Consider the following 27,254-nt stretch of genomic DNA (forward strand, 5'->3'; position numbering starts at 1 on the left):
TAAAAAAATCTACAGGACAGATTAACACCACAAAAACATGCTTTCGGGACCAGGCCGTGGCTCCTTGTGCAAGTTTGGTGCAAATCCGTCTGGTGGTTTCGGCTGTAGCTGCAAGCAAATGTTTTCCATTCATGTCTATCCAGATTTCTAAAATCTGGGGCCCCCCATATCTTTGCCCCCCCCTTGATGAAATCACACAAAACATTTCAGAGTTGGCTGTATACTTTTTTGGAATGTTTCTTGAGGCTTCGTCAAACGGCGCCAAAGTTATAAGCCACCCAAAACTACTCTTCCTATGTATTCTCTGATGTCATCATTGTGGTCATATGCTACTCAACAGGGGGCAAGTAGTTAAGGTGCCGTTGCCTGAATTGTGTGCCGAATTTTAAGTGTTTTGCTATGTTAAATCTTCACCTTACATCTCTAAGGTTTTTTGAGTGAATATATATCAATATTACAGGGCCTGCAGTAGCGGCCCTGTAGTTATGGTTAACTTGCTCAACTCATAGGAAGTGCACTTTCTGGGCGGTTTATAACTCCCCCCCCCTGGATGAATGTTCACCAAACTTTGCAAAAAAGTCCATATGGCCCCCTTGTACTGATTCTCCAAAGTTTGGTGAGGTGTCATCAAGAGGGAGACAAATTTATAAGAGGGTCCCAAAATGTGTGTTTTTTACTCATAGACACATAAACGCAATGCAAAAGGTGTTTTGCTCACACCTAGAGCAGAAATTGCTGGATGGATTTTCACCAAATTTGCACCAGGAATGGCAGCTTAGTCCCAAAAGCGTGCTTTTGTAAATTCTGTCTAAATCTGTCCAGTAGTTCTTTAAAAGGGCCAAAAAGTAGCTATGACAAATTAGTGATATCTAGGTTCGGTCCGCGGACTCACTTCCCTATTCTCTCCACCGACAGGCCTCTGGGCCAATCAGGGTCCAGCATGATGTCCGCAGACCTCGGACATGCCCACTGATTGGATGGTGGAAAGCGTGAGGTGCGTCATATTTTTCAAAACGGTCTCAAAACGGTCTCCATATTGGATCCGCGGACAGCAGCCGGTGTCTGCCGACAGCGCAGTGGGGAAAAAGTCTGGAAAACACATTTGGGGTTATTTGGGGGTTGAAAGAGGGGCTGAAAAGGGTGGGAGGGTGGAACAAAGATGATATGGGGCTGTTTTTATAGGTGGAAAAAAGGCTGTGCAGGTGCTGCCGAGTTTGCGGTGAGCGGACAGATTGGAAAACACATTTGGGTTTTTTTCATTGTTGAAAGAGGGTGTGGAAAGGGTAGGGGATTTGAATAAAGATGATATGGAGCATTTTTTATTGGTGAAAAAAGGGTTTGCAGGTGCAGCCCAGTACGCAATCAATTTCAGTTTCAATTATATTGTGGTGGTAGTGGCCAGATTCTTGGGAGCATGGTCGTAGGCCATGGCCCCAAAAATGTGGCTACTGGCCACAACCATTATAGTAATATGTGTATAGTAATTATAGGTACTGTAGGGGGAGTAGAAGGTGTGTGGTATTTATGATAGTAGTACAATTGAGGACAGTGCTTATGGAATATGTATTTTTTTACACTTGGTATGGTTACTTAGTGGTATACGGTAGTAAAGGTGGAATCTATGGTTCATTTTCTGTGAAAGGAAATAGTACAATTTGTTAAGCAGGATAGTTGAAAAGCTTTAATTGCATACAATTTTACATATTTTTTCTGACACTCATAAACAGTACCTTCTATGTACTATGTTTGGTACAACATTAGTGTGCTACACTGTTGTTGTATTGACTTCAATTATCATTGGGTCATTTAGAAAGAAATCCATAGAGGATTTAAAAAAACAACTAGAATTAGGTCAGTGGAAGTGTGATAGTATGTTTGTTTGAAGTGTGTTGGTATTAAGGGAATGTTCAAAGTAGTTAGATACATGTTGGTGTATTCTAACTACATTAGACATTAGAAGAAGTTTTGTAGTAACGAGAATTGTGATGGCGTATTTCAAGTGTATTGCAATGAAGGGTATTTTTTAAGTGGTTAGATACTTTTTGGCGTATTCTAACTATCTTGACTTTTAAAAGTACTATTGTAGTATTATGGATGTGGTTAGATACCTGTTGGCGTATTCTAACTGTTTATTGTGCTACAGTTTAGTGAGTAAATTTGGGTTGAAGGAATATTAAGTAGACATGTTTTAGATTTGCTGGTAACTTATCTTTTGGAGTAACAGAGGTGTTGCTACATTCACTGTTCTTAGAGAGTTACAGCTCCACCTCACTGATAAAGCCAACCAGGACAAAACACGTGTCTGGGGTTACTGTTAGTACTCCTGTTCAGAAGAGAAAAACCTGGCATTTCGGTGCTGCACAGCCCTTGGGCAGTACAAAGACTGATGTGTAGTGGAAATGTCTCTTCTGTGAAAGGATGGTGAGCTAAAGACTCTGAGACTCTAACCCGGGATATAGGCCAGAAGAGAGACACTCCCAGGACCCCCCAGGTCTGTGCGTATTAAGTAGCTTTGGGAGTTTACCCTAAGTTACTAGGGTAATCCAGACGTGGAACCATTGCTCACTGTTCGTAGAGAGGCACAGCTCCACCTCACTGAAAAGGCCCAACCAGGCCAAAACACATATCTGGTGGTGCTGTTGGTAGTCTTGTTCAGAAGCAAATTGCCTGGCATTTCGGTGCTGGATTGCCCTTGGCAGGACAAAGACTGATATGTAGTGGGAATTTCTCTTCTGTGAAAAGATGGTGAGCTAAAGACTCTAAAGATTGGAAAGTTCAAAGTTGCACTTCCACTTTCAAGTTGTTAGGTGCAGTTTGTTAGGTGCAGTTTGCAAAAATTAAATGACTAGAAATACCACTTTGTGCCTGTGTTTATTGATTATTCCACACAGACAACAAATAAATAAATAAAGGACCACTTGGATTTACTTCATTCCATTCAGTAAATATGGTTGCTGTTTTCACTTTGATCTTGGTTATCAGTTCCCCTAATTACAATTGAATTTAATGTATTTAGTGATACATTTTCAGTTCTTTAATTGGTCCTCATTATTTACTCTCCATAACAATTGAATTAGCTTCATTCAATGATAAATTTGCAGATTTACCATTACTCCTGGTTGTTTGCCCCCCAACATGTGTTTCCCCGCTAGTATATGTGTAGCGGTCCTTCAGGAGGCGCAATTTAGGTTCAGAAAGTTCAAAGGTAGTCTTTTCAATACTGTCATACAATTGTTAGTTGTGCAATAGATTTTCAAGCTGTAATAAAGAAAATAAATGATTCCATTCCCCTACAAAAAACAAAGACAAAACATGAATGTAATCTATGTTGCTTGTTTGAGACACTTTAGTAATGCATGTTTAAAGCCCAAATGTTAGGAGATGTTACTTACATTGGGGTAGCTGTGCTTGTTTGTATAAATGACTGCACTTGCTACTTCTGGTCAAAGTTGTATGGGAAAAACCTTCTAACTCATTTGTTGACCTAGATTGAAAACATAATTGAAGGCCATAAATAGAAATAATTATTAGCCCAATAGGGATTGCTCTGTGTCAATTTTAGAGGCCTCCAAATACTATAGTGGCTTATTTTGGCTTACCTTGTAATTGTTTTGCTGTATCTTGTATTATTCCGAGGTCTGCATTGTTCGATTGACATGTTTTTGGAAGTCGAAAAGGGACGATATTTATTCTGAGCGATGACGTCACCGCAACGTCATGCGTAGCCCCGCCATTTTGGTTTGGGATAACAGACCAAATGGTGTGTCCTGCTTGTGGTGATTGGTATATTTATATTGATATAGTCCATATATAAAATTATATTTGTGATTGAATTTTTCATGCTGGTATTCATGAGATCCACATTTGCTATGGTGCTTTGACATGATTTGTACATGCTAATATGTACTGTATAGAGATGCCATCGCGTTTATATGCGTGGTGATATTTTATATTGTCTATTACTTGTCTCCATTTAGGAGCAGGATGGTGTTTCAAATGTTTGTATTATTTAATTCCTTATTGTTAGTGATATGTTGGATTTTGACATTATTGGTATAAGGTAGCTGGTAGTGAAAGAAATGATTTTGGTGTTGATAGTTTGTCTTGGTTTATATCTAAAACACAGTTTGAACTATAGGGCAGTTCTAATCCCTTGTGGAAGATGGATGAGGCTGATAGTGGATAAAAGAGCTAATATAATTACATAATTTGCATATTGGTATAAGGAAAACAGTTAGAAATTGTATAACGTTTACAAAACTTGTGTTTTTCTTGGAAGTGTAATGCAAAGGGCGATCTTAGATCTTGTTTTGTAATCGCTATGATGTGTTCTCCAACACAAATGTTTAGGGTCCTTATGTTTAGGGTCCGTATAGTACTCCCTATGTAGGTACGGTTGCATGCACATTTTTTGCCATAAATCACGCATTTGCTATTGCAATTGATCAGTTGCTTAATCAGTACTTGTTTGCCATCAGGTTTTTGGATTGTTGTCTTTGCATTTTCCGAGTATTTACACACTTGACATTGGCCGCATTTGTAAATGCCTTGTAGAGGTGATTGTAGCCACTTTGTATTTGATGTCATTGATTTTGAATACTGAAAGTGTGATTGGCTGAGCTTGTCTTTTAGATTCTTGGTTTTTCTAAAGGTGATGCTGGGTTGATCGTCCAATATGTGTTGAAGACCAGAATCCACTTTTAATATATTCCAATTTTTCTTTAGTATTTGTTGAATAGTGTGATTATTGTACTGTATGTTGTAATAAATCGTGTTTTTTCTGAACCCACTGGTTTGGCCAATTTGGGTTTGTCTTTTAGAAGATAATCTCTTGTTCTGATTGAGGTTTTTTGATGACATCTGTTGTATCCTTGTTGTTTGAAATTCTCCTTAATGATAGACATATGTTTTTCAAATTATTCCTCTGTAGTACAATTTCTTTTAACTCTCAACATTTCTCCATAAGGTATATTGTGAATAACATGGATTGGATGATTGCTTGTTGTTTGTAATATGCAATTCACAGAGGTAGGTTTGATGTAGAGGATGGTGTGTATTGTGTTTTCATGAACATAGACATGTAGGTCCAAAAAGTCTATTTGAGATTGGCTTTGTTGCGGAGTGAGTTTCAAGTTGAAAGTATTGCTGATGAGATGATTACGATCAATCAGTTTCAATTTCAGCCAATCAGGTTTCCTGGGTGTGGTGTACAGTAAGAGAGGGTGGCAGGAGTTTTGTTTCATGAGAACACTGAAGATGGCTATGGCTATGTGTTTGGGGAGGCAGAGTGTATGTATTTTGGGGGACTCTTGGATCCATTGGCTGAAAGTTTATTCTGAGCACTGTGGATTGACTGAAAATCTTGGATTCCATGAATTTGAAGTGGCATGGTATGGAGTGCGAGGAATGAAGTGGGCTGACTTACTCCCATTTTGTAGGAATATGGTTCATTTAAAATATCCGGACATCATAGTTCATTGTGGAGGGAACCGTTTGGGGTACGTTACTGGAATTTCATTGCAGTTTACAATGAAGTATATCGAAATGTTTCCCAATTCAAAACTTTCAAAATGCATTGAAGCAGTTTTTGTGAACACAAAGTATGGATTCAAGCATTCGTTAGATATTGCATTAAATAAAAATGAAAAAACACACAAAAAATACTAAGCACTTTTTGGGAAAGCTATAAAAAAATAATTACATTGTGTAGACTCTTTGTTGGTTTAGTATATAACACAAAGTAAAAAAAATATTAAAGTTAAAAAGAGAAAAAAAAGGTTATTTTAAGAGCCACCATTTTTGCATGAAAACCAATTAAAATAATGCTAATGCCCCCACCCTATGCCTGGACCTTTCCAGATGTCTGTGGACTATGCAGGCAGCAAAGGGGCATGTGGATTTTTTTTCTCACATGGTTTTGTATTTTATTTTGGGTTTTTTGTGAAAGGCTAGGAAGGTGGGGAGGCAGGGCATGGGAAGGGGCAGGAGGACAGAGGAAGATGTTGGGCGGGCCTTACATTTAAGGTAAGGGCATTGTTTCTTGTGCGCCTTGACCGCGGCCTCGAAAGACCGACAAACTTGCTCCCCCTATAGATCAGTGCATAACAGTACATAAATAGTACTGTGACCCTCGAAAGGTATGGGTCAACAATGTTCTGTGAGGTGAATGCTGGGATCATCCGCCCCAAAGGAGTATCCTTTGTAGTAACAGGAGCAGTTGAAGAAGATGGGGTAGAAGGTGTCAACATTCTTTCCCCTGAGAAAGGTACTGCCTTCCTTAGAGCACTCAATAGGTTACTTGGTGTCACACCTCATGGAGGTTGTCCCATAGGGATACATCCCAGGGTTTCTGCGACTCAGTGCATCTGACCTTGGCTGTACAAGCCTTCGGGGCATCCCCAAAGGTGCTGAAACATTGCAACACCCAGGACTCACTCCAGGAGCTGGAGATAGGGACTTCCTCATCTTCATCTTCCTCTTCATCCTGATCTGTATCACTGCACCTGTTCCCCTGTCCAAGCCTTCCAGATGGTGATGGTGGTGGTGGTGGAGGTGGCTGTGTAGGAGGAATGGCCATAGCAGATGCCGTTTTCAGTGAGATTGCAGCTCTCCCTAATAGCTTTCCAAAGCAGGTGCTCTCTCCTGGATAGCCAGATTAAGAATGAGGAAAAGTAATTGGTGGGTTCCTTCAGAGGAACTGTCCATGCATGGCGCGACTGTCCTCATACTACCGAGTCCTAAATAGGCCTTGAAAAGTTGCAAAATGTTGTCAGATCAACCAAGAATGGGTCTAGGAGCCCTGGAAGGGTAACGTTTCAACTTGAAACACCTTAGATTGGCTGAAGAAACAGTATGAAACTGTCTGCATGGAAGGTCCTCACGCCACACAGCTGCGGTCACATGATGATGTCCCCATACGTCTGCAGCCCTAATGGCCATCCGAATACACCCATCGGGTGGGAATCACAGGGCTCATGCGTGTGTGTGTCCGTAGAACAGGCGTGCTGTCTGCGGACTAATTAAAAGTGCATCATGCAAGAACGGACATGTCCAGACACAACACGTGTCCGGGGGCACCTTCATTTTGAGTGCGGACCCCACGAACAGTTGTGGTGTCCGCAGGCTCATAATTGGGCTTTTAAAAAAATGTATATATCAAACAACAATATACAACACATTTAATAGTATGAAAAATACATTTTTTTTAAAGGGATGGGGCATCGGAATGGGAAACATAAATGGGAGGATAAGGAATTTCTGTACAATAATGATGAGTGGGGGAAGTACAGCTGGGATTAGGGCTTCTCTTTGTAATTCTTGGGATTGTGTATAATTAAATTGGGGCGTGGTTTCTTCATGAAAACTATGTACTGTAAGATTTTTTTATTTCAGTGAGGTCTATATAAATTACATTATTTGTTTATATTAAAAGATGTATTGTATACCATTGCACATGTTATCATCACTCATTTTTGGGATGTTCTCTTCTAACCACTGAAGTGCGTATGCAATTTCTGTCAAAATGGACAAATAGTGCTTTTTCCTTATCTTATAAGACATGTTTACATAATGAATGCTAATAATAAAAATAAAATACAGTGTACTTACTGTTTGTTGAGAGATTATTTTAGAATAAGTGCTTGGTGTGTGTCAGTCTCTATGAACAGTTGTATTGAAGTGATAATATGAGGTGTACAGTTAAGGTTTATTCTTGATGCATTCCATTATATTGTGTGTTATAAATAGAAAATAATATGTCAGTTTTCAAGTAATCATTTGTACAAAAAGGTATATTTGGGTGCAGAAAATATAATTAATGTTGTTTTATGTATAGGTGTTTGTTGGTTGATGGGTAGAACAATCTCTGTTCTCCCCTGTGCTTCTGGGCTTTGTGAATGTTTGTTCCTGTCTGCGGACTATCGTACTGTTCACGGACTCCACAGCTGCTACATCAGCGGTGAGTACAATATGAGGAACTTGAAGCAAATTAAGGGTGCACTGGTAGAAACCTATGAAATTCATTGAGAGAACTCTGTTAAAAGGGAGTTATGGTTAAGTTGCACTAATAAAAACCTATGAAATTCAGTGAAAAATCTTTGGTAAAGCGACGTTATGGTTAAGTTGAACTAATTCAAACCTATAAAATTCAGCTAAATACTTTGCTAAAGGGACGTTATGGTTACAAGTAAAACCAGAAACCCCCAGAAATTCACCAGTTATGGCAAGCTGGCAGGGACGGAGCGGCTTTTACTGCATGCAGCCTCTATCCCAATGAGGCAGTGCATGCACATGCCGCGCACCACCTCCTTATCGGATGATGCCCAGATGATGCTCTGTTGTGATGCTTGTGATGTGCTCCAAATTGCTCCAAATCGTTGGCGTATTGGCATGTTCCCCAAAAACAAAAAAACAAAAAAAAAACAGAGCGGCTTTGCTGCACCGCGGTCACTACGGCGCTCAAGACATTACGGGGCACAAGCAATGGCGCGCGCTCCCTCCTGCACACCCACGCACGTCTTCCACTTTAAAGGGCGTTTTACAGTTCATCCAAGTGACATAGCGTGCCTACAGTGAGGTCCTTTACTCTGAAACTACGACCTCTGTATTATTGCAGACGTAGACACGTTCCTTGTACATTTCACTCTGAAGAACGCATCGAACACACAACATTCGATTCCACCGCCAGCTCCCTCTGATCAATGAGCAACATCATCACTTTCAAAACAGTAGTCAAAGGTTGAAGAGCTCCTGCGGTGTCTTCTATTTTCTTCTGGTCCTGATTCTTCCTGCACCCCACGCAGCAGGCTACTTGAATCCTCTGCTCCTTCTTGAGTTTACTTGGTTTCATCAGCTTCCTTTGCACATGGGTTCTTATATTTAAGAAATCCTCGTCGCCAATGTTATGAAGCAATGTCCACACCGCTTTGGATTACTTCTTCTTAAGTTTACTTCATGTTCTTTAGTTACAGTTACAATGACACTGAGACATCAGGTATAAGACATAAGCAATAAAGACACCGGCACCCATCACCCAGGGAGGGAGGGACCAACTGATACTGTTACAGAACACTCAACACAGCATTCTCACACTCATACATCAACATTCCACTTGACACTGGCATGACATCACTGAGCACATGACCAGCTTCAGCAGACTCAGACAAGCACATCATAACAGTCCTCAGTGTTAGTCTTATCAGTGTGCTGTGGTGGCGAGATTTGTGGTTTGCTTAGCTTACCATAACTGGTGAATTTCTGGGGGGGGGGGTTGGTTTTACTTGTAACCATAACATCCCTTCAGCAATGTTTTTCACTGAATCTTTTAGGTTTACATTAGTGCAACTTAACCATAACACCCCTTTAACAATGTTTTTTCACTGAATATATATAATAAATATCCACTGTGAAGGCATCATGCACGAGGGCACAGACAACAGATTCAAAATTCAAAATAAACACTAGTATTAACTTAAAAGTCAAGATGGATAAAAGCCTAAATTGTCCTATGGTAAGGTGGGATCTCCCTATCTGAATGAAACTAAGGAAAGTCTGAGTCAAACAGTTGAACTTAATAGCCTGTCTGTGTCAAAACCTATCCTTGCCCTCACAACTGGAACAAACAAATGTGTAGGGATATCAAAGTTAAAAGAAACAGTGTTTAACTTAAAGTTCTGAGCTTCTTCCAGCTGACTGCTTTCTCTCAGCTCCCCTTCCCCAAGCATACAAAAGTTCCCTAAAAAAGAGTCTTAAAGTATACCTTTTTCCAGTTCAAGGCAACATAGTTCAGACACTACACTTGTAGTCCCTCAAGTCCCTCAAGTCTCGGGATTCCCTTCCCCAATACTTCAGTGTCTCCCACAGATTAATTAGTACTTGCTCCTGTGCACCAAGTCGCCTTTTCTTGACTCCCTTTATTGGACACTGGGCTTACAGTGCACTCTTGGGTTTCTCTGGCTTCTCCTTGGCCTCCTCCTGGCTCTGCCACCCTGTGGCACAGCCCCCTTTCAAAACTGTAGTTTTGCCACACTACATTGATCCATTAAAGTTCCCTGTTTGGATTCCTTCAGCTTTTAATGTGTTTGAGTTCAAGGTTTGATTTAATTTGTTGTGCAAACTATGTATAATGTTGTTCAATTGTAGTTCAAAGTTCAATGCACTATTATGTTGCTCAATCACATTCAGTATTCAATATATACTTGTTTGTTTCAATGTTAAATTTCCCTCTAGGTTGGCTTTCAATGGGCATTGGCTTTCTTCAATGTTAGGTTTCCATATACTTGGGTATTCAATGAGTATTAGTTTTAAATAATTTCACAATTCACAAACTTCACGCGTTTTCACTTTCATTTAGTTCAATTTTTAACAAGGTGTGACTTTCATACACTCCGATTTTAATTTTAGCCTCATTCATCCTTCTTAGCCATTGGCCTCTCGTTATAGTCACATGCAGTAAATATTTCACTTTCCTTAGTTGAAAACTTTCGATAACGTTCCTTCATTTCTCAAAGGTCGGCAACCACTTCATCAATACTTTATTTGCTTAATAATGAAGAGTTCATAGCGTTCAGAGAGTTTCGAAAATGTGATTGTTGCTGTATAACAACATGCGACCACTCCGATACAATGTACAAGTATCTTGTTTTATTTAACAATAGCGGTTCACTTTATAAGGCTCGGGGTTGGAGTAACATTGTGTTTCTCTATCTTGGAAACTCACCGGCTCACTTTGAAGTCCTTTTCCGAAGTGTGTTGGCCACAGACTTTGCGGTTTCCTTCCAATGGGTCTTTCTCCGCCCCTCAGACACTCTTGTGCTCTATCAGCACCATGGGAGAACAAGCATTCCTTTCGATGCAATGAAGGACGGCCCCACATCTGGCCTCCTTCCTTTACCTCGCCTCTGACCCATGGAGCTCCTGCTGCCACGTCATGCTTGCCAGGACCCACAGCATTCTCAGTCCCTGGTGTGCTTCTCAGGGTGTAGAACAGCTCACCACGGCTCACATCAGCATCTCTCCTCCCACCTCCGACCCCATCTCTTTTATACACCTGTGTTGTGTAAATCGGTTGCATGTGTGAGTTCTTTCTTTTAATTGCCTGACCATAGTTACGCTTATTAGTAAGACATGCCTGGTCTTTGCAATGGCACTCCTCTGATGCCCTCTTCCTCGTCTCAGTACCAAAGTGGTGTAGCTGTATGTTGGTGTGTATAACTCCTTGTTATCTCTTCCTCGTCCCAGTACTGTCCTGTGTCCCATGTGGGAAAATGAGGGGAGCTGGTTTATAAGTGCCCATAAAGGTTGGGGAGCGTTAGGTTTGCCATCCATAGGAAAAGGGGGATACCATGTCTTGCCCAAGGGTTCCCCAATCCCAATCCTCAAGGACCCTCCACCCAGGTGACCCCCCTTGGTTCTCCAACCCCAGGGTCAGAATCTAAGAGTGATGGCCTTTCCCTGGCCAACTGCACAGAGTATCCAAGGGAAGTAGGAGTGAGCATGTTCTCAGGTGTCTCACACCACACACACGCACACACTCATGCCAAAATATTTAACTATCTCAAAAAGAATTGCAAAGAGTGCAATTTACCATCATCCTCTATTTAATGCAAAGACGGGGCTTATGTAGTCCACATTAGGCATGCCACAGATAAGGCATAGAAGGATACACTAATTTGCTTAGGCTCATGCACTTTAGTTAAATGATCAAGGTAGGATTTGAGACCATGCCACCATTTAGAGACTTGACCTTGCATTATTTTCAGGTCAAGTTAGCAGCAATGTGTTTAATGTGTGGAATTCAAGAACACTCTATTTTAAACAGATTACTTGAAAAGTGCTTAAATCACAATAAACCAACTTGACAAATCTATGAACCTATTAAGAAATATGTAAAGCAAAGAGTATAATTGTGGCTTTCTTTTTCCACCATCTTAACTGGAAGACTACAGCTATCAGAATGTAAAGTAATATGTGTTATGTAACTTGATACAGCAAAAAAGGCTGTGAAATCTGGGTGATTAGGATGTAAGCCCCCCCCTCATGCTGCATACTATGTCCAGAGATTCCCTACCTCCCTGAATGTGTAAGACAGTGAGGGGCAGGCATCAAGTCAAGGGGCACACAACTTGTACTTGTGAGATAGTTCAGTGGGAACACTGGCGCCAGGCTCATTATCAGGAATAAAGCAATACCAGTTTTGGACCTTAATCCAACATGGAGGCCTATAACACAGCTCAGTTCTTTAGAACCAAGGCATGCGGTCTAGTGTTTTGGGTGTGGCTGGGCTTGGAACTACTTGGCCTGGAACTACTTTACCTGGGCTATTTAAACCACACCCAAACTGCAGAACATGCTTCACGTTATTCTGTACTCCTGCAGCGTAACACACACCGTGTACAGCTCCTGCTCATCTGCTTCTCCGGCGGCCCTAGATCCGGATTCCATTAATAACCTGGAAGAACAAGAAAAGCATTAGCGAGCAAGAACACTTACCTGTGAAGTAACCGGCCTTGAATCCATCCTGCGCTTCGCTTACCTCACCCATCTCTGGAGTTCGCCGCAATCTGCAAAGGGTAAAGAAACAAGGACAGCATTAATAACAATTCTTACCTGGGCAAGCAACGAGTGCTGGCAGCACCCTGCGCTTCTCTTACCTCACCCATCTCCGGGTTTCACCGTAACCTGCAAGGGAGAAGGAACAATGTCAGTATTAACAAAGCACTTATCTGGGCAAGCAGCGCTTCGATCACTTATCACTCTGGAACATCACCACAACCTGTACAAAGAAGAGAAGAGAACACAGGTTAGCAATTAACACCAATAAACAGCGCAGCGTTCTGCCCATCAATAACTCACCGTGGTCTTCGCTATCGGCGCGGCAACTCTGAGATCGCAACCATCCCTGTGAAAACAAAAAGAGACATTGTTAGGGAACAGCGTAGTGGAGCAAGATGCCAAGAAGATAGAGAAAACGGAGGGCTAGAAAGAGACAGAATAAATACAGAAAATACATTATAACTCACCTGGAAGACAGCAAGCAGAGTCGGAGTCACAGCAGGTCTGGACCCGACATAAGGGCACACGGACCAGTGAAGCAACTAGGTCCATGGAACGCCCGCACCAACCACGCACCCCTGAACAGAGACGCAGGATGGAGAGTTCAACGCACAAAAACCTAAGGCGAGCAATAACCCCAAGGGAGGGGATTTTGACCAGAGGGAGGTGGGAATCCATCCATCACAGCACCAGTATCTTAACCCTCCATTCTCCTGTTATAGGAGCTACCCAACGTTTGGCACATAACCAAGTAGAGAGGGGTCCGGGATAGTGCTTAGACCTCCATCCAGTATCGTGTGGCGCCCCCGTGGATACCAGGTGAGCATAACACCAGGTCCCAGTTTTGATTCCAACGTGGGGATACAAGCTTTATAGCTTTATTCTCCCACCTCCCAATCATATGGCTATGCACACCACAACTCCCAGAGGTCTCCTATTTTCCCAAAGACCCAGAGAAAGTCTTGAAATCCCAGAGTCTGTGGGAAAATCCTCTAGGTTAGGCAGTTCTGTGTCAAGCTGTTAATTTTAACAAGATGTGCATAAACCCACTGTCCATTTTGCCAGATTATTGGATCAGTGTTCAATTATGCTTAGCTGAGAAGCAGAGTGCCCTAACAACTCAATAGGATGCAAGCATCCTCCCATCACATGAAACTGGCGCAGAAGCCCTTCAGTAATTTAGCTGCCACCTTTGAGGCAAAGAGGAAGATGTTAAGAAGAGGGTAAAGATGTGGCTGCACCACTATCTCTGTCCCTCAATGAGGCCAACGTGTTCAAGGCAGTCTACATTTCCAGCAATCTCTACTTGGCACAGCCTCTGCAGGAGAAAGGCACTGCAGAGAGCAGAGTTCACAATTCTTGGCCTAGATGGAGTGGGCCTGTGGCTTGGAACACGTTTTGATATCAATGCAGCAGCCCAGCAGTCTGTCGATTTGTTCAGTCTTTTGCCCACTCAAAGAAAGGTCTGTTTAAAGGAGAAGCACCTAAAGGGCTAGGACAGCCGCTCAAGTGCTGCACTGATGGATCTGGCAGAAGTAGAACTGCCCAGGGCCCCTCAGTTAAGGATAGTTCATTCTTTATTATTTAAATAAAATGCTCAGAGGTGATCTCCTGGGCTTCAGAAACACGCTGAAGATTTGTGGATTGCAAAAAATCTCAAGGTTCGGAAACCTATGGTAAAGACAAGAGGCTGCTTTAAACAGTATCAACTTGCTCAAGTCCTTATTCTCGTTCTAAACAATTTGCTGATATGTCTATTAAATGCAATACTATGTGCAATGAAGATGAGCAATTTCCTGAGATTTCACAACTTCAATGTTATCTGAAAATAATCCCATCGATAAGGCGGGGAAATTGTAGAAAATTGGCTGATGAAAACACGCCAAGATCTACTTGTCAACAGTGATCATTAACCTCAGAGGACAAAGTTATACTTGTCAACAGTGATCATTAACCTCAGAGGACAAAGTTATCATTCACTTTTAGCAAGACAAAATAATGTTCTCTATATCTTTATTGCAAGAAACCCTTCTTTGCTCTTAAGTGTTTAAAATTATATTGTTAAAACAATACATGATTTTGCAAAATCTAGGAGGTTAAAGAATTCCCTTGCTGTACAGTTTGGTATATTTACTTTTTTTCTGAAAATTTGTGATTGTGAATTGTTGGAAGGAGCAGAACAGCACCTTTACCTTGCTCCTTCTCCAATGTATTATTATTGCCATTACAAATAGTAGCAGTAATAATAATAGTTGTATTAATAACAACACAAATAATACTACTACTAATAATAATATCATAATGCATGTTAATAAATCAGATTAAAACATGAAGGCATTTATACTTTTATCTTACTTCACCGCTGTCACCTGTGAGAAACCTGAATGTGTCTCACGTACTAGTACTAGTCCCCGGGATCTGTCATCCAGGTGGGCAGGACACGGCCATCGCTATTGGATCCAATTTCTGGGGGTGTACCAGAGAGGGAGGATCACCTGGATGGGGGGTCCTCAGGAATAGAAGTGGGACACCAATGGGTGAGACATGGTATCCCCCTTCTTATAGCACCTTTTCCCCATTTTACCCCATAGGATATTCAAACACTTAATCTCCGACACCACTTTTCTGACACGAACACTTTCGCACACCGTGAAAGATGACGGGCAAACACCAGAGCCAGTTACCTGATATGTCCCAACACAAGGGTCAGGCAAAATCAGGCAATTGACCAGAATAACACACACCTGACTGCCCTTTCCCTACCCCACAGGGATAAAAGGTGGAGCACAAAAGCACAATACGAGCAAGGCAGACCGCGTGATGAGACAGCTATCCAGACATGGCAGTTCAAGAGGAGGAGAAAGGCGGCGAGACGGAAAGCTGACAAGGAGAGAAGCGACCTTGCCCTTTCCAACCCAGGCCCATGAAACCTCAGCAGAAAGAATCGTAAAACTGAGAACAATAACCCAAGTGTGTTGCAGCAAATGTCAATGGTACACGCAGAGACTCCTGATATGAAGAAAGCCAATCAGTTCATCACAGCCGATGTGTCGAGGGGAGAACTGATAAAGAAACCAAACTGTGTTAAACAAAAGTATCAAATGGTTGATTGCAGAAGGTACAAAGATTGTTAATGTGAAAGGGGAATGCCAATTTCAGATGAGCCAGCCACCATGTGGCTGCTCACTCGAGAAACTCTGGGTGATTACCCGATTGTTAAAACTACTGTTACCAGAAGCCCTTGGTACAGGCGAGAAGAGGGTAAAAGTGGTCATACAGGGGTCTCGTAAAAACCTCTGTACAGGTGAAAGTCTTCAACCGGCAGATGTTCATAAAGCTAAGGGAAGTGAATCCCACAACGTAAGGAAGTGGAAAGAACAGTGAACTGTTTAAGACAATAAGATTTGTGAATATCACAAAGGAGATTGTGTAGAAAGCCGTAGTGAACCCGACGGAGGGAGGCAAACAGTGAGAAGGATCTGCGCCGGAAGAGGGGGATCCAGGATTGAGAAACCATCACCCCAACCGCACGTGAATGCAACTGAGAAATATTTTTGGAATACAAGCCAGAGTGAACCCGACAGAGGGAGGCAGATATTTGAGAGGGGCCTGAGGCCCGGAAGAGGGGGACCCAGAGGTGAAGCAACATCACCTCAAGTGCAACCCAAAAGGAACTTTTTGTTTGTTAATTTTGAATCTATCAGGCCATCGGAAGCAGGAAAGCTAACCTCTGAAGGTCCTGACATCGCCAATAACTGTTTAGGGATCTGAACACAGAAGGGGGGTATCCAGGGTTGAAAAGGCATCACCCAACGTACCATTGCAAAGGAACTTTTTGTGTTATTTTGAACACATCAGGTCCTCGAAGGCAAGATACTTTTTATAAAGAAAGAGACTTGGCCAGTGATGGTCCTGATAACTGAGAACGGAACAGTCGTCTCGTGCTGCGAAAGCTCGAGTGTGTGCTGTGCTCCAGAGGTCCGCCTTGTCCCGTGCTCAAAACATGGGAAAGGGAGACCACGACTACCGCTTACTAATTTAATTTATCATTTGTGAACACTTATTTTCTTTCTTGTGAGCCCTATCCCACACTCTTTTGTATTTAGGTAAGGATTGGCAATAGGTTTTTCTTAGTATATGCCCTTTTATTTGACAAGACGCTACTAGGACTGCCTTATTTTAATTTGATGGGCGTAGCTTGTTCCCATCTTAGACTTAGGTTTATATTAGGTGTTTTTCCGCCCTACATATACAGTTTATTAAACACCCTTGCACTCTGATCACTTATGTGTGCCTATTCTTGGTACGATGCAATCCTTACATACCCCCAATATTAATACAGTCCTGAATACAAATATAAGAATCATACACAATGAGCAAGTTTATGTATTACAGTATCTATTTTAAGGCAGACATATGCAAAATGAGTATCATAAAAGCTGTTAGACTAATATGTTCTGAAACTGATGGCAGATGAAACTGATGACAGATTTCTGCACTCGCTACCAGTGTTCAATTTGCCTTCCCTAGACAATGACTAGATCATTTTGTCCCTGTACAATAGTTGGTCATATTTGTCAAGAACGAGCCAGTCAAGGAAGTGCACCAATAACTACGACTTCTAAGGTGATTGATTCATCCTGAGCTGAGATTGAAAAGTAAAGTGAGACCAGAAAATCACTTCATGCCTCATTGAGCAGATTACCTAAACTGAGATTAAAAAGTAAAGTGAGACCAAAAAATCACTTCATGTCTCATCGAGCAGGTTACCTAATGGCCATTAATTCTGACCATGGTTGACTTAGCCCGATTTGAAAAGAAAAATTCAAGAGAGAAACAGCCATACTGCCAAAGTGCCAAATTGTTCAATCATCCACTCCCCAGAATAGACATTGTTTACTCTATTTGCTGATTCTGAAAAGGCATTATTTAGTATTATTGTTCCAGTGCAGTTGGATGAACTGGCTGAAGATGAGGTTGTAAGATGTGTTGAAAGGTGCAGTGTGCGAGTAACTCTGACAATCAATGAATATTGCCAGATTGTTCAACGCACCAACAGAAATTCAACAGATATCTACTAACCTGAGAGTCTTCCATTATATGACATTTCTCTATAAATGTATTCTAATAATTTTGTAGACATATCTTACCATAAGGTGATCATTCACGATCATTAGTTCAATGTATTTGGTTTCATCTTCAACGTTACTTGAGAGCCGATGAACCTATGAAGATACAAGCAAAGTGGTTAGAATATATTCAGTATCAAGAAAAGTTGTTCTCACAGTGATAATACAGTTGTGTTCCCTAATAAGTTATTTAAAGTAAAGTTGTATTCCTTCTTGAGTGTTCATATGTATTTGCAAAATATAATGTGCTTACAGTGATGTTATGATGATAATCTACCTACATATATATATATTTGTGAAAGTGTGTTTGTATGTTCGAGGTTTGTTCCAGCCCCCTACCAGTTAGTGGGCTGAAATTTAGCCCAAGTTTGGCATACCAGTCTGGGATGAACTGGCGATAGTGAAATTTCACCAACCCCTCCCATTCGGCCTGCACAGGGCGGAGTCTGGCTCTATACTATCAGTACAGGCGATTTCGGGACATTGGCGTTTTTCGATTGTTGGCTCCAGCCCAACAAGAGTTGGCGGGCTAAAAAATTGGTCCGGAGGTCGGCATACCAGTCTGGGGTGTACTGCTGATAGTGAAATCTGACCAACCCCACCCATTCGCCCTGCACAGTGGTGGAGCAGGGTCTGGCTCTGTGCTATCAGTCTAGGTGATTTTGGGAGATTGGCAATTATGCGATTTTTCAATAATAGGAAGGTATGGCGCAATAAAACATACACCAGGCTATAGCAGAGCGCCACGTGCATGTCAGCTACAGACCTGAGCAACGCTGGGTGGTATGGCTAGTCTGCTATAAACTGACGCCTGCACTGCTTTATCCCACACCTCTATTCTTTGCTTCACCTGCCCACAAAATGCAGGGGTCGGATACATTATATGCAAAATAACAATTTGATTTATTATGACATATCTGTTGTACTCTTCAGCTGTAAAATGAAGTATTGTTCCCATTCATTTCCATGAATCGCCATTAATAAAGCCCAGACAACCATAGGGTGTGTCTAATCCAAGGTTTGTTCTCCTGTATTATAAAAACAGATGTGAAAATAACTTTTATTTACTGTGGCCGGTAGGGCCAGGGCTTTGAAAATCAGATATACTTTAGATGACTGGAAAAAGGAAAAATAGAAGGCACACAAAATTAAATGTTATATTAAAGGGTTTTATATGGTGCCGTACGTGCTAATAAGAGGCCTCAGGCTGCCAGGATCACATCAAGTTGGCTAGATGTCAATAAATAAATCCAGTGTCAGAGTACATTTGTGGTGGTTCGGAGCATTGTGAAGTGTAGTTGAACGTGTTCGATAGAGAGAATATCAAAGCTGTAAACATACACTGTGCTCAGTTGGCCTTCAAAGTAATGTATTTTTGTATCAATAGACAGTAGTGGACGCACTAAGTCAAAAATAGATTAAGCACGTTATACAGACACTGCTGTGTTCTTTCAATTGTCAGAACATTGTTTACTAATGGACCGTTGTGATAAAGTCGCAAACTCGAGGCTAGAGGATGTGACTGTGGTGACCCTCTGGGCTGGGGACTGTCATCAGCTCTGGAATATATGCTGCGTCTGATGTGCTATGCGTGGATCCCGTATGTCCACTATCCCATCACTAGCCTTGTATACACAGTAAACAAACCCCAACCCCTATGGAAACAATGCCATGGCCTGGTATAACCAATGCGCAATGATACAGTGACAAAGGATAGGGATTGTAAGCGAGTCGCTCATGGACCAGTTTTTGCGGAGGTCCGCAAGCTACTGTGTGCATACTGAGACTCATGTGCCCACAAGATGTGGGCTTAGCTAGACTGCTCGAGGAACATGCTCCAGGCCAAGCCTACAGCCATTCTCAGGGTCCAAGGAAGCACAGGCGGTCAGTAGGAGTCATACCGCTGAAAGACATCAATTGGAAGGTCAGCTATCATGCAGGAGGGGTTGTCAGAGTGCAGGTGGCTGTCATACTAGGTCCAAATGGTGGAACAATCGTTCTAAGATTGGCTAGCGGAACCATGTGGCTGGCTGCTTTGCTATGTAAGAAACATAGTGAGTTAATAGTTCACGCAAGCTCTGACCAATCAGAAAACATGCTCACAACTATCAAACAATGATTTGCACTGTAGGCAACCCTAGAGCCTTAACTATAGCGAGGTCAAAGTACATGAGCTTTATGGGAGTAAGGAATGCAGAGTGGTGGAAGAGAGGACGAATTGCAGATGAATGAGAGAGGAGCAAAAGTGTTGGAAAGTAGAGAGAGAGGGTAGAAGGGGAGTGGGAAAGAGACACGTTTGGAGACGGTGTAGAGGAAAGGTAGAGTTTGGCAAAGTGTCAAGGAAGTGAGTGGAGGTGGATGAGGAAAGGAGAGAGAATTTCAGAGAGGAGGAAAACAGGAAGAAAGAGAGCATGGGGAGGAGGAAGAAGAGAACTGGGGATATAAGGAGAAGAAGAGAAAGCGCGAAGGGGGAGTCGCAAAACAGAGAGAACAGAGGAGTGGAGGGGATACGAGCCGGGGGGGGGGGGAGCAGAGAGGAGGGGAAGGAGGGGAATAGCAGTAAAGAAGGATTAAGAGGTGCAAAGAGGAATGAAAGGGAAGCGAGAAACAATCCCCAGACCCTTAGAACTTGGAATGATCCTCCAGTTGTGGACAGGGCTAACATTGCAGCACTGTGGCCTTAAAGGTGTGCCAAGAATACTTGGCCAGTACCAGCCAAAAGGGAAGCCTATGAATACATTGGGTTAACAGTGCTTAAGGAGCCTGACCACTAAAGATGACGCATGGCCCAAGGGCTGATGGTGTCAAGGAAACTACAAGTCTACAAGGAACCATAAGCCCAGTGACTGCCAAGAAAGATTAATCAAAAGAAAAAAGTGCAGGATAATATAAATCCCATTGATGGTGAGAAACTGTTTTCCGCTTAGAGGACAGACATGATATAAGGGAGAGAGCAAAGAATGAAGGAGTATGGGCCTAAAGACAGCCTTACTGACTTGGAAAGCCCAGTACCCCTTCCGGCCTCCTGTGGCCTCAGTAAAAATCAATTTCCTGTGCTGTTATAATAAAAAAATAGAGAATGTACTGGTTCATGGTCTCGAGTCATGTGTTCATCCTTTCGCCGTGACACAGTGGCAAGGAGCCCGTGTGATGCTCTTGTGCACATGCACCCATTATGTAGGTGTCCCCTGTCTGACCTCACCCTTCAGTTCCCTTAGAACTGGGAGAAGCAGAATTTGGTTTTTTGCTGTGCTTAAATCTTGAGGATACCGTCTTGAGTGAATAAGAAAAGAGGGAGGTTAAGGTGAAGACGGAAGGCTTTGCTGCAGAAGGAAAGCCGGTCATTCTTACTAACACATGGAGGAGGCGCCATTTCCAAAATGTGAACAGCACACATTGCAGAAGCACAATGGAGATTATGAGCAGAAAACACCACCGCTGATCAGTAAACAGATGTTAGTGGACTGGGCTTCAAACCAGCAGTGATGCCCTCGAACATATGCTCAGGGAGTAGTGCTTTCCTAAATCATTTAATTAAATGACGTGGCAGCCCTCCAGAGAACCTCAATAAGCATAACTGAGTGGCAAATACATGAAGCTAGTTAAAGCCTTCACAATGTGGACCGAAATGCCTTCTGGGAGGAAACCCCACAGGATGGAGTAGAATTTGGAAATACAGGGGACTTTGCAGGAATGTATGCCTTAAAATCTGCGGATCATCTGTGTTTCCACTATAGGGACAAAGAGCCTGTAGGACAGTCTGTCATTCCTCGCCTTGAAATGACAGAACTTTAGTACTAGTTCATACTCTGCATTCTTCTGCCCTACAGCAATGCAACTTAGTACGTTTGAAGTGGAAGAGATTTCCTGACTCAACTGGAAATATCGGGGTGCTTTGGAAATGAATGATGGGTGACAGGTTGTCCTTACAATGGAGTCAAAGCTAAGAATGTTTGCCTCTGGGTTGAAATGATATGGCCCTTACCGCCGTTTTTATGAATGGGGTAGGTCTACAGTAGTATTGAAATCTACTGGGGTTGCAATATTGGGCAAACCAGATATTTCAAAGCATCCTTTCCAAGAATCAACGAACAGGACAATATACGCTGCATAATTGGCAAAGGGGAGAATATCCTTAACATACCTACACAACAGATGCCTGTTCTAGCAGCGAGCATGAGATTAATGCGTTCTGCTTGTGTGACTTGTTACCAGACACTCAGCAGAGACTGTAAGCTCCAGCTTCAGAAATCTTTCTGTTTTTTTCTGCACTGCTCTGAGGGGCAGGGAAGGTATCTTAGACATAGATTCCTCCTGCTAATATGAGGTCTGGCTGGCCTATTTCAGAACTGTTTAAAGTCATTATCAGGTGACTGTCCATGAGGGATGGGCCTGTCTGTGTAGTTGGTTTGGATGAGGTTTTGGACCAGAATATGACTGTCACTTCGTCTGCCTTTTTCTTGCCATCCACTGTCCATGAATGAGTAGAAATGTGCATCCGCTTGCCTGTGTATCCTGTGCAAAGATGATGGGGGTTCGTTCCTGCTCGCACATCCTGCTTATCTATTCTGTGTGAGCAAGATCATGTGTCACTGTGCAGTTCCCATGGCATTACCCTTCCTTCCACCATTCAGCTACTAAAATACACACAGACCCCACAGGCTGGAGTCCTACAGATTGTGTCAGCTTTACCAATATAGTATAACATATCTGCTTAACAATGCTGCTGATTGACCAATAGGCCAGCATTTGCTAGACTGATGGGCACTGCGCATTGCACAACTGCCCCTTCTTATCTAGTGAAGTGGTAGCTGCTGACAGTAGCCCTTTTCCTTGCCTACATCCTTTGGCAGAGTTAAAGATAAAGGCTTATCTCTCAGCTGGTGCACTGAACATGCTCTCTACATGCGTGGGGAAGATTCTTCCAGATGTCCCCGTAAGGTCTGGGATATCTGGTTGTATGGGGACACATGGTCTGTGACATTTAGATACACAAGATAGGTCCAGAATCCTTTCCGGGGTGTGTGGGGGGGCAATTCAACCTATCAAAACCTAATTCCATTGGCATGTGGAAATTACGGGTGGCAATCTTAAGCTTCTCAGCCTAAGCAGTCCTCCTCCTAAGTGCCCAGGTTGTTGAACAAAGATCAAAGAGCAGATGAAACTCTAGGAGCTAATTTTACCCCACCAGTGTAAAATATATCTACAAGGATTGATGTGTGAGGGTAGGCGTCTGTGCCTTCTCAGCCAATCTCACACAAAGCCTCCTGTGCATTCATGCTACATTCAGTGACAGAGGGGAAATGGGCCGATGTTTGGGTAGGCTAGGCATACCACCATTAATGCTCCCTCCTAGTTGGTCAAAGAAGGCTCTGAGTTGGGGAATGTTCCCTCTTGGTGGCTTGTTGAGGTTTAATTAGCTACCACTACCAGGCTGCACACGTTGCGACGAATACAACTCCGTTTGAGAGTGCAGAGATAAGAGACATGAGTCTTACTTCCAGCAAGTGATTCGATGATCCAATCTGCCAGGGAAAAAAATAAATGTTCATCTTGCACCATGTCTCAAGGGCCCGAAAAGCTGTGTATATGGGTTATGAGGGAAAGGAGGTAGGGCCCAAGCCACTACATCCTACTGCCCAAATGATATATGGTGGAAAGGTCCTGCGTAAGACCATAAGCTCCACGATATGTTTGACACAGAAAGCATGCTGAGTGAGGAAAAACAATCAGGGGCAAAGACCAAGTGAGAGCTCCAAAACAACAGCTATCTGTCACTTCCACGGGAACCAGACTGTGTGAGGTGAGTCAGGAGAATCTGATGGTTACAGTCAAAACATCCCAAAGAGACCAGACAAAGGGAGTATAGTTGGAAAGAGTTCTAAGTGAACGCAGAGAGGTGCCTTACAACCCTGCAAACACATTTGTGAGCTGAGAAATGACAGCGCTACAACAAGTTGAAGGGTGTACCAAAGATTACTAATGATGCACACACCCACCTACACATCCTTTGAAGCACTCTCTTTCACTTGCTCCCCCTCCATCAAACCCACACTCCACTGTTATCCACCTCATAAACCGCCCTTTCAACACACAACCCCAACTTCCGCACTGAATAGACTGGCTTCCCAACTAACAACCACAGCTCCCTCTGCAATCATATCTACCTTGGCAATTTCAACCCTGGTAGTTCCCATCCAGACAGCAACTTCATACTAAAGAGTATTCTCACTCCACTCACCCCCTTTTACCTCACACAACTCATCACCTACTCCAAACACACAGCTGGCAACACCCTGGACCTTATGATTTCAAGGAAAAATCCCGTCTCTGTGGAAAATTGAATCGGGGTGTTGTGGTCAGACTACTGTGCAATCCCATTCATACTCACTCTACCACACAGGATCCGCCCTCCTGCCAAACATCTTCCTCTCCCCTCATCAAGACAAATGAATCAAACACATTACAGACACAGCCTTAGCACCGCTTACACCACCCCTGCCTTCCCAAACACACATCCCTCCATTCTCAATAATTGCAAAGCCATCACTGCACAAGCACTCAACAAAATGCCCCCCCATCAAAACACAAAAACCCTACAGCCACCACCATCAACCAAGGTTCAACTGTTCCCTCGTCTCTATTAAGCAGGAAGCCAGATAACCCTTTGACACAGACATCATCATCACCCTCACTGCCATAACAAAACATGCACACTGCCTAGATGATACATGCCCACCACCGAGACCGCTACACTTCATAACCTCGATGACCTCCACTACATCACTGACAAAGGACATACAGCACAACCGGTACTCACTGACCTCTGCAGTTTGCGACAAAATCGATCACACCATTCTACTCGACATACTAGCCCACAGGATGAAACTCTCAGGCACTGTCCTCAACTGTTTCACCTCATTTCTTTCTGACAGTACACACTTTGTCTCCATGTCCCTTTTTTGATCTGACACCACCCCAGTCAAATACAGAGTACCACAAAGCTCCCCCTATCTCCACTCCTCTTCAACCTTTATATTGAATCTCTTAAACAGACCCTTAACAAACACAATGTCAATTTCCACCAATTTGCAGATGACATGCAAATATACTTCCAAATCTCTTCCCCCTCACAACTCCACAACCTCAAAAGGTGTTTTAATACTATCACAACCTGGATATCCGCCCACTTCCTCAAGCTTTAGCCTTCCAAACCGGCCCCCTATGCACCAACCTGAACTCAAACCCTTGTTCAAAGAGGACACCACAGACAACCCACACATATCCCTCTCCACACCTGTCCAATCCATTGGCGTCATCATCAACCCCACCTTTCCTTCACACACTACATAGCTGCTGTCACCAAAACATGTAACCAGCCAATATATCTCCTGCGAAAAATCATACACATCCTTCCTCCGGAAGACTTCTGCACTGCAGCCCAAAGCACTGGTTTTCTCCAACCTGGACTATGGCAATCTTCTCCTCACTGCACACCCAACATCCTTGCCCCCCGGCAAGCTATACAAAACACAGCAGCCAGACTCATCCTCTGCCTACCCAGACATTCATACATCACCACAGCTCTTGCCAAGATCAGCTGGCACCCTGTATCCCAGATACGTTCCTTCAAAGGTCTCTGCATTATTTTCAAAGCCATCCACCACAAAACCCCAGCTTACTTTCGCGACAAACTCAAACCCATCACCTACACAAAATCCAGACAATCAAGCCAGCATCTTCTACACATTCCAAACTAAAATGCACACAAAAACAAGCATTTACCCAACGGGCACCGAGGGCATGAAACACCCCACCTATTCACATACTCACTGCACCCTCAATTAACCTCAATTATTTTGATAAAAACTGATTTGCCTTGGCAACCAATAATTCATTAACAAATCATTAACCTCACCGAAAGGTCTGGGAGCCCTGCTACCGAGTACAGGCTCGGACAAATAACCTGTTTTATGGGAACCCTGCCCCTCAAATTCCCCTGCTCCCACTTGCCTATCCTAATGTGCATATCCTGAAAATATTTTGTAACTTCAGTTTCACGTTCCACCTTTTCAACCTCTGAACCTTGTAAGGCATTCGGAGACACTCTGGCTAGGTTCAGTGCTGAACTGAAATTCCAATAAAATAAAATAATGCTCAGCAGAACATCTGAAAGAGATGAGCCAGAGCACCTTAAAAGGTATCATTTGGAAAGTTTCTAACAGTGAAAACGCTGCATTTTGCGAAACTAAGTAAAAATTCCCACAGCACACTGAGAAAACTGTTGGCCAATGAAATGCTGCATGCTCAGAAAGTGAGTCTAAAGTCCCAAGTGAACTAAGAAAAGTATTAAACACTGATACACTGCATTTTGAAAAAATGAGTTCATACTCCTACACTCAATTAGGAAAGCTGACGTCCAATCAAACAGAATCTGAGGAAGCTGAGTCTAAGGTCCTACAGTGGACAGAGAATTGCTGCTCAAATAATCAAACTGAACTTGGGGTTCAGTTTATGAGAAACTGAACCACAACCTCCAACAGATGTTGAAAGACCCTTTCCCAAATGACCTGCTAACGCTGGGTAAACTAACCTCTTAAAATCATAACAAACTCAAATGAATGCTCATGAATATTTAGAGGGTGAGGTAACCGATCAAAGAGACTTTCCTGCAATTAATGGTGACAACTCGATGACAACCAAGGAAAGGTGAACATGACATAAACCTTTTATTTCCCTAAATCCTTAATACAATCCATTGAATAACTTTATTTATCCTATCAGCTATTTTCTTTATCATCGTGTATGTCACAAGATCCAGCTCCTCAATCAAATTTCCACTGGAAGCAGACCCAAAGGTGAGGGCAGATTGCCGGAATGACTCCGGAAGATCATATTTCTACATGGGCTGAGGAACCTCTATCGTCACCCTGTTCTTTGTGCGAAGTCATACTTGGATTAAACTTCTACCGAGGGACAGACATCAGGTGACAAATGAGTGGCCAGAACGTGTATAGATAACATTTTTATTCCTTCATGGAATTCAAAGATTTTTTGTGACAATAGCAGGATATAGTCTGTGCTACCTGTCAGACAGGGGTCTCGAAATGATGGCACAATGGATCCGTACTAAAAGCGTGTTTGCCGTGTTCCTTTAGGGTCTCATGGTTAGAGTCTTATCATGAGTATGATTGTAATGGAAAATAACACATAGTATTTTTAATACAAACGGGATCATTCAGTGCATGGGGGTACATAAAGTACTGAATGGAGTTAATTACACATGTTTACTAATGCAGTACTTTCTATGCTCCGCATGCAGTGATAATCCCATGTGATACACATTTATAATTAGGTGGTTTTTAAAATCAAGTGGTTTTTAAAATCAAAAAACTTTTCTTCCATGACCACCATAGTATTTCTGCTTGCAGCTCATTACAAAGCACTGTAACTAATTAAATAGACAAATAAATAAATAATACTCATAAAGAGACTTGTAGCATTAAATTCCTCAGTAACACAGATTTGGTGGATTCATTTGGTAACTATAGGCCTTGGAGCCAGATGAGCCTT

At 42.6% G+C, this 27,254-nt stretch overlaps 1 protein-coding gene across 5 annotated transcripts in view; it reads right to left on the minus strand.

Moving 5' to 3' along the window:
- Positions 1 to 27,254, minus strand: part of ADAM22 (ADAM metallopeptidase domain 22) — a 1,877,697-nt gene that overhangs the window by 779,993 nt on the left and 1,070,450 nt on the right. For all 5 annotated transcript variants that reach the window (XM_069648369.1, XM_069648368.1, XM_069648372.1 and 2 more), the window contains exon 9: positions 17,703 to 17,777. In XM_069648369.1, coding sequence (XP_069504470.1) covers positions 17,703 to 17,777 — 75 coding nt within the window. The remainder of the gene's footprint in view (positions 1 to 17,702; positions 17,778 to 27,254) is intronic.

The sequence above is a fragment of the Ambystoma mexicanum genome, chromosome 2q, assembly GCF_040938575.1.
Source record: "Ambystoma mexicanum isolate Mex_15411 chromosome 2q, UKY_AmexF1_1, whole genome shotgun sequence".
Classification (NCBI taxonomy): Eukaryota; Metazoa; Chordata; class Amphibia; order Caudata; family Ambystomatidae; genus Ambystoma; species Ambystoma mexicanum.